The sequence below is a fragment of the Dipteris shenzhenensis genome, chromosome 28 (assembly GCF_047967505.1).
Source record: "Dipteris shenzhenensis isolate YYH24624 ecotype China chromosome 28, Dip_SZ_1.0, whole genome shotgun sequence".
NCBI lineage: Eukaryota > Viridiplantae > Streptophyta > Polypodiopsida > Gleicheniales > Dipteridaceae > Dipteris > Dipteris shenzhenensis.
This window is the reverse complement of record NC_141623.1, coordinates 8,101,678-8,112,845: the sequence shown is the minus strand read 5'-3', so window position 1 is coordinate 8,112,845 and position 11,168 is coordinate 8,101,678. Positions and strand designations below refer to the sequence as shown.

Genomic DNA, 11,168 nt, shown 5'->3' with positions numbered 1-11,168 from the left:
TGCACTTGAACATATGTTGGATGCGAGGGATTAAAATGTCGCAATACCTTACGAGGCACGTCCAAGGTTTTGAGATTTGCTCTATATCTTGCCTCTCCACAAGTAGGACACTCTCTTGCATCCTTATGTAGTCCACGAAACAAAACGCAATCGTTGACACATGCATGGATGCGCTTGTAATCTAATCCTCCAAGAGAGGTCACATGTTGCCTTGCCATATCTCTTGAGGTCAGTAATTTATTCTCCCTTGGAAGCATTTTACACAATAGCCTGCACGTGAAGACCATAAATGAGGAAAAGCATTCGAGTAATTGACCCACGCACATAATTCACCATGTTTGCAAAATCGACTTTAAAGCTTACTTGAGTAATGCATTCAAACTTGCATTGCTCCATCCATAGATGGTTTGCAAGTTTAGTAACTCAAGGGAGGCACGTAGAACAGAGAATGTGCACCCCTCAAACAGTGGAGTCGATGCTGCGGTAAAAAGATAATCCTGCTCCATGCTATTATCCCTCCCTTGATGGACATATAAATCCCGCACCATATCATCAAACACCTCCTCCTCCATGGCTTCATGAGGTAATGGCGGAGGGCTACTATCACCATCACTCCATGCATCCGTAACGGTCCCTCCTGAAGATCCCACCTCATATCGCCGACGCTTCGCCTCCTCACGACGGGCATAGGGTAACATGTGCGGGTGTGGCACTACATCCTGTATCAAATTAAAACGGGATCATAACTTAAACATATGAACACCCATAGGTATCTCAATCAACCTTAACTTACAAACCCTTACCCTGTTTACGGTCACATCCCATTCTCCATACTTTGAGATATGATTGAGCGTAATCCTGCATGCACGATACATGTTTCCTCGACATCGATCACACAGACATTTGATTTTTTGCTCCAACCACATTTCGCGATGGTGGATACGGAGGGATTCATCCTCACTGGGGCTACTTGTTGAAGATGGAGACATCCTACAAACAAACAATCCACCAAATTTGCTCTTCTTCAAATGCTTAATTTAAACTCTGTGTTGCGTCTATCGCCGTGTCTATAGTTGCATCTAACATCGCGTCTAACAGTACGTCTAAACGCGCGTCTACTCTGTGTATTTAGACGCGCCTATAGATGCGCTAATAGACGCGACTATAGACGTGGCTTTTAAACCTGCTTTTCGGCATGCCGCTCGCTTTGCTTTTCTTTTCATTACTTAAACTTCGCGAGCGGCTTCCTTCCTTCTTTATTAGGAGTTCCATAGATTCGAAGCTTAAGAGAGAGCCTCCCATACACAGTTCCAAGCTTGCACTCAAGAGAAAGGGACCGTACCTACACTTGCTTCCAAGCCTAAAGGAGAGGAGGAGTACGAACAAGGAGAAGAAACAAGTTTGGAAAAGAAAGATCCTTCCATACCTTTTTCCAAGTAAGTCCTTTTGAAGTTGTTCTTGCTTGCTCTTTCCAGTTTTGTACTTTCTCGCATCCACGAAACGCAGGATCTAGGTATGAGCGACACGTTCTTTTGTCGGGCGCAACGTCCTTTTCGACTTTTTAGTATTCTCGCCTGTCGGAACGCGTCTATAGGCGTGTCCCAGGGCGCGTCTAAAAGCGCATCTACAGGCGCATCTATCTGCGCGTTTGGCTTGTTGTAGACACACATAGATACGTCTGTAGATGCTCACACAGACGCCTTGTTAAATGGAATTTTAAACGCACTGTTAAACGTGCTTTTAAACACACTTTTAGATGGACTGGTAGACGGACTGTTAGACGCGATTTTAAACGAATTGTTAGACGCTGTGTTAGACGCGTCTATAGATGCGCAAATTAGACGGGTCTATAGACGCGCTCTGACAGAGCCTCTTTTTTCTTCCCCTTTCTTCTCAGCTCCCAAAGTAATAGATTTGTTTCCTTTTTTCCAGTTCAGCATGTGGGGAGGAAGTGCTTCTAGCTCACCTGATCCGCGGGAATCGATTTGGAAGGACTTATATAATCTTTTAGGGCACCATCCTAGTCCTGCAGAGTTATACGGGTATATGACGGGTACCCTTAACACTCCCCAGGAGTCAGCACTACAGACTTCGAGCCACCCCACACCGCCTGAGATCACCCCAGTGGAGTCCGCACAGCCGTCTTATGCCCCTTCCCTCGTACCGTCTTATGCCCCTTCCCCCATGCCGTCTTATGTCCCTTCTGCCATCCCGTCTTATGCCCCTTCCCCCATGCCGTCAGGAGGTCCTTCTGTCTCGGCGAGCCATCGACGTACTCCCCAACCGTCGAGACTCGGTTCTCCAGCTACGAGTGGTCAGCGTAGTCCCATGCAGTCCCTAGCTACGAGTGGCCAGCGTACGAGCTCAACACGATAGGGTAGCAGGCGTAGTAGCAGGGAGAGCGGTGGCGGATGCATGGCACAGTGCTTTGGGCCATGTGGCGATGAGGAGGAGGATGATTCAGATGATTTAGATGTGCCTCTGGGTGATGGTACGATTTATTATGACATCACTCAGACAAGAGGCATCTTGATGGATGCGCGGGGGAAGGACATCATGGCCTTCATGCGCTCTGTAATTGCTAACAATTACAGAGATTGCTTTATCCACTATAAAGACCACCCAAAGAGGTTGGCTGATGAGACCCTCGCTACTGTTCGCTCTAGGTATCCTAACCCCCCCAATCGCCATTTCACAGATAAATGGGGGAAGTCAAAGATTGTTACGATACTTAGCAATAAAAGATCTTCCCTTAAGAGGCATGCACTAGCGGAGCTTGCCAGAATTGAGGCAGGTCAACCTCCAAGGGGCCCGCCCCACACCGCTCAGAAGCGTGAATGGAAGAAGGCAATGAAGTCAGCGAGGGAGGAGCCTAGTCTGCAGCACGTGGAGGTATGGAGGATCCAGATGGAGGAATATAGAAGCGCGCATTTTAGAGCAGGGGGTGTTGAATCATGGGAGGCCCAATTTGTAAGTATCGATCTCAAATTATATTGCTTATGTAGTTTATTAGGAGGTTGGTTGTTTCTTTGTACTAATCCCTCCACAAAGTGTATCGCGATCATGCAGCTTGAGATCGTGGGCAGATACCCTACTCCAGTGGAGACAGCCTACCACTGCCACCATCGCAGAGGAGATACATGGAGGCACTTCTATGATGACGGGTTGATTACTGAGGAGCAGTATACCCGAGCTACTGGATAGGCCCCCCAGGTATTTGAAAGTAATTAAATAATCCCAAAATTATAAGTAAAGATTTGATTTTTCATACATTGATATATGTTGTCCCTTGTTTACAGGCCCATGCACAAGACGACGAGGAAGACGAGGAAGGAGGTGCAGAAGGGAGCGCAGAAGGGAGCGTGGAAGGCAGCGAGGATTAGTCGTAGAAGTAGTGCTACTATTCTTTTTTGTACTTAAAGCCACTAGCTTGGCTTCGTGCCTCTTGTATATAGACTCCTCTTATTTTTTGTACTTGAAGCCACATGACATGGCTTAGCTTCCTTATTTTTTGTACTTGAAGCCACATGACGTGGCTTAGCTTCGTGCTATATGTATATACAAGCACTTTTTGAGCTTTCAATTTTATTGCGTTTTGGAGTTGTAATATTTTATTTGGAATTGTAATTAAAATGCGGTTGGCTGTAAGAATTGAATTACAGAATGTGGATATGGGATTCTTGTAACTATATAGCATACACAACATACACAGTATTCTGTAAAATCAAAAAAAAAAAAAGGCACGTCTATCAGTGCATTTAAAAACGCGTTTATATTTGCGTCTGTCTGTTCGATTTGTGTCTATACGTGCGTTTATAAAAGCGTTTATAAGCGCGTCTATTTATGCGTCTTTATGCGCATCTATACGCGCGTAAGTCTGATATATAGACGCGGGTCTCCAGATGCGCAAATAGACGCGCCCGTAAGTTTTTTTTTTAGTTCATGAAACGCGTCTGTGCGCGTGTCTATGGGTGCTTTGTCTTGTTGTGTGCTATAGCTGTGTGGGTGTGCCTCTCTCTGGGGTGTTTATAACCTGTCGATTGTTTTACTTTGTTAAATCAATTAAGGGCATCATTTTGAATGAATTTCTACCATTTTATTTTGTATTCAATGCAAGTAATTAGTGTTTCAAGATCATAAAAAATATAATAAACGATCGTACCATTGGATATTTCTCTCCAATTTTTTAACGGACTCTTTTTTTAATAGTCTACTTGTGCGTGGTGTCACAATGTGCACGTTGGAATTGCCTTAACATAGTGTGGTTGAGCTAGTAGTTGTGGTCATACTAGCCCATCTGGCCCAATAGTATTAGCCAAAAAACCAATTTAGGATGAGTTGATGTTTGTAATTGACATTCTTTCATAAATTTTAAACAGACTCAGCCTTTGCATTCTACTTTTTTGTATACTTGTTTGTTGAAAAGGTGGTCTTATTTTATGAAGCAATTTTTTAACTTCATATTATATTTAACAACAACTATTTTTAATTAACAAAATCAAAACATACATTTCTAATCAACTACATTAATGATGTTTCTTAGAGCATTAAAACATTGGAACTCATTGTAGACATCACATAATAAGTTTGTGCATTCAACATTTTACAATCGAAGCATCTATAATACACATTTAGTATATAACAAGCACAACATATATATAAACGTGGAAACTAATCAAACAAAAGGATTTGTAAGAGAAACAACCAGGTAGATCAAATTGACCTTAGCTCACTTGAATGCACACATATGCCTTCAAGGTGAATTTGGTTAGAACCATTCCATAAATGAAGACAAACCATGCAAGAAGTTGCTAGCAAAAGAATCCAAAAGTTAGCTGACCAGGGTACTGAGCATGAGACCTAAAAAGCACAAGAAAATAGGGTAGGACAATAGCAGGAAGAGCAGGCCACTAGGCAAAATGAGGGTGGAAAGACCCAAGGGCCGAAGGGGAATATCGCTGAGGGCACCTCCGAGCCGAAACAAAGTACCCCAAGGGGAACAATGATATGGGCACCTCAGAGGGGCCAAAGTAGAACAATCCGAAGGGGAATAGCTAGAAGGGAACCTTCGAGGACAATGAAGTAGAAGAGTGGGACATCCGAGCATCGCGAAGGTGAAGTCACACCCCGAGAGCAGAGGAAAGTTCGAGCAAAAGGTGATGCCGAGCCTTCACAAAAGGCCGAGAAACAAAAAGGTGGTTCGTCATTGGCCACTCTTACTCTACCTCTACCTCCTTCGCCTGTTCAGATCCCAACCCATGTGGAGCCACTTCCCTTAGACCCTCTCCTTACAAAGAATGATGATCAGGATCGGGTTGCCACCGAGAGCCAATGGCAAGTGTTAAGGGAAAATATGGTGCATGCGGCGCATTGGAGAGTTCCAAATTCATGAGATTCTCCCGTTTTTCTTAGCATGGTCTTATATGTGTGTCTGTATTTATGTATGTACGTGTGTATGCATGTATGTATGCTCACATGCACGGCGTAAATAAATTGACCTTTAGAGAATACTAGGCACATCACCTTCAATAACGCCTTGAATGTAATTAGGACATGCTTATTATAGAGTAAAAAATATGCGAGTACTTTCCAATAAAAGGGATTTTCTTTTCATGGAGAGTTACAAAATTACACATATAAGGGATTTTTAATTCAAAAAATAGGGATGTAAAAAATAAACAAGGAAATTTGCATAGGACATGGATACCTTTATCATCTTAAAATTTACTATAGAAGTGTGTATATATTATAAAAATGCAAAAGAAAGGGGTTTGTTGAATACGCTTGGGAATACACGTTGTATATCATGTTTTTACATAATGAATGCCTTGGACAAACATCTTTTCTTTAAAAGCAACTATAAGCTATATTTTGTTTTTCATAGTGGACACCTTAGAGAACACTCTTTAAACATAAAAGCAACTAAATCACAAATTTAGTATAAAACTTTCCAAGGAGATTAAGCAATTTGAGGGCTTTTGAAATCATTTGGTCATGTGGTGTTGGAGAAATTCTTTAGGGCATTGCTAAGGTGCCTTAAAAATGACAAGGCTACTCTCCTTTCTACAATTTGTAAACAGTGTTGTAGTGGCAACAAACATGCATGATATTTAGATACAACAAACTCATGAAGGGCTATCTTAAATTATATGATTTATAAATATATATTACATCATTAATACTTAAGGAGCCTTTGCATCTAAATATGAAGCTCAAAAATCACTTTTGAAGACTAGTGTAAAAGCATAAATGATGTACAAGATCTTCTAGGATTGGCAATTGGCAATATCTAAACTTTAATATAGAAAAAAGCAAGGAATAACGATGTAATATATATAAGAGCCATGCTTTCTAATTAATTACATCCAAATATCCATAATAAGTGTCAATCCCCTTTGAAATGGAAGGTACATCAAATTAGACAATATAAGGGGTGAGTGATGAGTACATGGATGTAGAGTCATGATAATAAGTACATTGGCAAGTGATCAAAGAACTACAAGGTGAAAGAGTACATGGATGTAGACTCATGATAATAAGTACATGGGTGAGTGATGAAACAACTACAAGGTGAAAGGTAGACACGAGAGAGAGAGAGAGAGAGAGAGAGAGAGAGAGAGAGAGAGAGAGGGTTTTTTAGGGCCCTCTACTTAGGCCATAAGTGTCCCATAGACTTGGAAGCATCCCAAAAGTCAATGAGGTTCCAAGGGTTCTCTTCTTGGAGTAGCTCATGGATAATCTTCTCAAGCTCAGTAGTGTGGTGGAGGAGGCCCTTAAGGGAAAATGCAAGGGCACCAAGGGAGAGGAAGATGGTGTTGGAGACAATCTCAAAGCAAGGAAGAGAGGGAGAGTCAAGCAAAAGTGAGGGAGGCAATGGTGGAGGGGGCGGTGAGAAGGGGATGGATAACGGTACTTGGTCATAGTAGAGGATGTTGAGGGAGGCAACATCCTTGAAATTGAGAGAGGAGGGTGAGGAGGAGCACATGTTAGTTTTAGCATATCCACGAAGGAAGGTTACAGGAGATTGGCCACCATAGCCATGCGAAGGATGGAAAGATTCCAAATGAGGTGGTGTGGCAAGCAAGTGTTGAAGATCATGTGCCATGTGGTGCACCCCCTTCTTGAAAGCCTCCATGAGGCGCTTCTCACGTCGTGGGGCTACATCACCAAACTGACAGTGCTGAAATGCCCTGCTAGCTCTTGCAGTGCGAGCTTCGGCCTGCATGAGGCTCTCGAGCTCCACAAACTGGGGGCCAGAGTTGCCGAACTCCAGGTCTCGCGTGTCCTTTGCAAAAGGATGCATAGAATGTTCTAGATCATCTTGAGGGATGTGGTCATGCCCTTGAACTTGCATGACTTTAGTAATGAAGTCCATGGTAGGAACAACCTTCTCCTCCATGATGGTAATGGGTGAGAGGAGGGGACCTTGCAAAGTATCCATAGGGATTCTTGCTTGTTGGGCAACTTGTCTAACATCTTCATAAGCTAATAGAGTGTAATGTAACATATCAACCATTTTGTCTTGAGCCTCCATCAATCTGGTGAATATGTTTGTAGAGAAGGGGGCAAACCAAAACTGAGGCTCTTCTGCGGCTTCCTTCACAAGTGACTTTAGGTTGGACATGACTTTCCTTAGCGTCTTTTCTTTGTCCTTGAGCTCACGTATCGCATCCATACTACAACTCTCGCATTGCACCTCTGCATACGCTGAGAATATCGTCGACGTGAAATCTCTCATCGTCCCTAGCCCTGCCACAACGTCCGTCTTCACCAAAGCTGCAGCTCGACGTGGAAACACTAGTAGCTCCACCAGAATGAAGCTCGTCATCCCCAAAAATGCCTCCACGATTCGAATCACAGTGAACTCTTGGTCGGTGGAGTCCTTGTTTGTGCGTGCCAGGATGACGATGGCGCCCGTGAGGGCTGAAACTGCGCCTGAGTAGCCAAACAGCTTGCTCTGTCTCAGGAAACTGGTGAACACCACCCACGGCACTAGCGCGATCAGCCGTAGAACAGGGAAGTCCCCTGTAGCAAGCACCACTAGCAACCCGTAGATGGAACCAGAAACTGTGCCCAAGGAGCGGAGTATGGCTACCTTGAACGAGCCGCCCTTCGCTGGACCTGTGAAGCCGAGGGCGAGGGTGATGTCTGCCCAATAGCCCTTGTTGCTATTGAACCAGAAGCCCAGGAAGGCACCAATGGCCATTGCTAGGGACATCTTGAAGGCAGTGGTAAGCTGCTGGGGGTGGATGTGGAGCTTCTTCTTGAGTTTGTTGCAAAGAAAGCAGACGGTGCGCACGAGGCGATGGTGCCATGGAAGCTTGGATACGTCTGTAGTTGCTTGCTGTTTGCTGTTGGCGACGTCCTTGCTGCTGCATCTCTGACAGATAATTTTCTTTGGAAGGAGATTCTTGGCTTGACAGTGATCGATGTATTTCTCAGAGTGATGATGTAGAGCTGCTGCACATTCAAGGAGTCGATCGCGATCATCTGCAGTAAACACTTCACGACGGTCATCTGTAGCATGGCTGTGAACTTTGAGCTCAGCGCAGCCAGTCTCATGGCATCCCTGGCCAATATCATCCACAACGGATTTAACTCCACGTTCATTCCGCATCTGATCAATCACTATATTTGTTGTGCTTCTAACAGCATGATTATCGCGAACTAATTGTTCCGTGTTAGATTGCACCTGAAGGCAGAAATCCTCCGACAATCCTTTTCTACTTTGCTCTGATTTGAGTTTGCATTGCAGAATAGTCCGAGTCTCCTCCATGAATTTCTTCATGTTGAAGAGGAAAAAGAAGACCGCAGCTTGAACTTCAAAGCTTGTCTCGCAATCATGCTTGCCTCTCTCCAGATGAAGCTCGGAAGCTAGCTTTGCATGGTCAGCCACCAGCACGTCCCCCAGGATGTTGCCCATGTTCTCCCCTAGTTCACCCGTGGCCATGTATGCTAGCTTCTGCCTTGCAGTGCTCAGAGCTTCTTCGAAGCTACTCAGAGCCTCGTTGCCTTCCTCAATGATGATTTGCCTCTGAGCTGACGCCTTTTGCTTGTCGGTGCTCGCGTGCCTCAGCGCGAGGGATGCCCAGTCAGTGAGGTAGATCAAACAATCTTTCATCATCCTATGAAAGAGCCTCTTGGATGGGGAGCTAAGGTCCGTATCCAAGGCCAGCTCCATGCCCTGCAGATGCTTCCGCAAAGAGCTAAGACCTTTGGTGAGATGCGGAAGATTTCTGGAGCCTTTCGACCATGACGGAATCAAGCGCCGAGTTTCCCATCCCATGTCGCCCTACAAATTATCAACCCACACAAATTATCAACGCACACTCCAATAGTTTAAGTCATGAAAAGCTGAAATTCCTCGCTGGAAGTAAGATATTTTGCTATAATGATTGCCATTGGAAAGCTCATACTCATCTATCAAGAAATTTATATTGTCCTCCAAATTACATACCAGCATGCAAATTCATATTGTGTAGGCTAAGGTGTGTACCTCGTTGGAGGTGATCTCGGCGTGAACCGTTGACCCTATCTTTGCAAGGGACTTAGCTTGGAGGCTCAGAGCTAAAGCTCGTGTAGGATCAGTGACGCAAAAGGCATCCACCATTACTTTCAATCTTTCGGACGTAATTCTGGCTGACAATTTAGTCTGTGAATGAACCTGTCCAAACATCACCAATCACCAAATCACCAATCTCGTCACCAGTGCGACTTAGTCTATGTACTGTCCATGAAATGTCATCACAGACTTACGATAGGCCCATTGCTACGTTAAACCAACCGACGTAACGTGCATTTGCTACATGAACTTTCAAGATCAAGAGCTAACCTGAAACATCGCGAGGCGAGGAAAAGGGAGCAGTAATGCAAGCATGCCACAGGTGGCACCCACTAACGTTGTTCCTGCCAGGCGCAATGGAAAGAACACCTCGTGCATCTTGTCCTTTTGCACTACTGCTGTAATATAAATGATGCCACTGTGTGCAAGGGCAATTCGCTTGGACAGTATATGCCTATTCGGTGGATAAGTTATGATAAAGGAACTCAAAGCAATCAAAACTATAGCTGCGCCTATGGATATCCTCTCTGGGCTAAGCAGTTGCAAGACCAGCATAGCCATGCCCACACCTTGGATTGTTCCCGTGAGCACTCCAATGGTGTCTTGGAGAGCCTTTCCAAGGGTGGACTCTCCCACTACGGTCACTGCTATTACGTAGGAGAAGAGTGGAAATGTCACCCAATCCGCATGCATGTTGCTCAATTGTAAAATGAGGCCTGCCATGAAACAAGCCCATCCTGTTCTGAAAGCAGCAGTAAGCCTTGAACGCCAGAAAACCTCCTCGTGCATAGACGCCATAAACTTGAAAGAACCCATATTCATTCGCCTTCTTTGTCGAATCAAAGGCCTGCAAGCAAAATCAAATAAATCAAAACTATTTGGAGAGTTAAGGCACAAAGCAAGCAAACGAAACCAAAGCATGCAAGCTCAAAGAGTGACACAACTTGCCTCAAATCGATTCCTTATCGTTGTCAACTTATTCCTGAAACTACTCTCCAAATACTCCTCTAGATACTCCTCTGATCAAATATAGTGTGTTTATTGAAAGGACTGCTCTTGATCTTAAGCAAAAATCAAGCATCTGGTGCTGAATGGGATACGAGTGTTGAAGCGTGATGAGTAATATTAACGACCACCAATCTGATTGCTTTATAACCAAGAAAGAGGACCCACTAGCTGGAATCACAGCAAAGTGACTTTAGCCAGGCTTAAGCATGGCCACTAAAGTCAAATATTCTATTAGCATTGGCTTTGTGCAGATTGAAAAGCTGATGGATATGTCTAATAGAAATACACAGAAGTTTCAATGCTCTTCTTCTCAGCGATGTGATGTTAAGGCCAAATAGATATGTTTGAATGCAAAAGATGGTGCGAGCCAAAGTATCAAATTCTTCGTGGTACTCTTCTTGAGTATAAGTGCTTGATGGGACCTGGAGGATGTAGTGGGATGAATATCAAAATGTCGAAAGCACGACACAGTGATGTTCACAGTCATCACGGGTCAATTTGCGCACGAAGATCTGCGCCACTTTGTCTTCCATGCGAGCTCCTTCCAATAGATGCATTCCATAGCATGTTGCAATTGCTGGTTGCATGTTCGCTTTAG

At 44.2% G+C, this 11,168-nt stretch overlaps 1 protein-coding gene across 1 annotated transcript; it reads right to left on the bottom strand.

The window, feature by feature from the left end:
* Positions 1–6,646: 6,646 nt before the first annotated feature.
* Positions 6,647–10,378, bottom strand: LOC147883130 (uncharacterized). The gene is made up of 6 exons (XM_087399253.1): positions 9,833–10,378; positions 9,497–9,664; positions 8,669–9,292; positions 7,066–8,437; positions 6,965–7,013; positions 6,647–6,839 (listed from the first exon to the last, which is right to left on the bottom strand). Exons 1-6 carry the CDS (start codon positions 10,376–10,378, stop codon positions 6,647–6,649), a joined length of 2,952 nt encoding a protein of 983 aa, XP_087255379.1.
* Between the last annotated feature and the right edge of the window lie 790 nt (positions 10,379–11,168).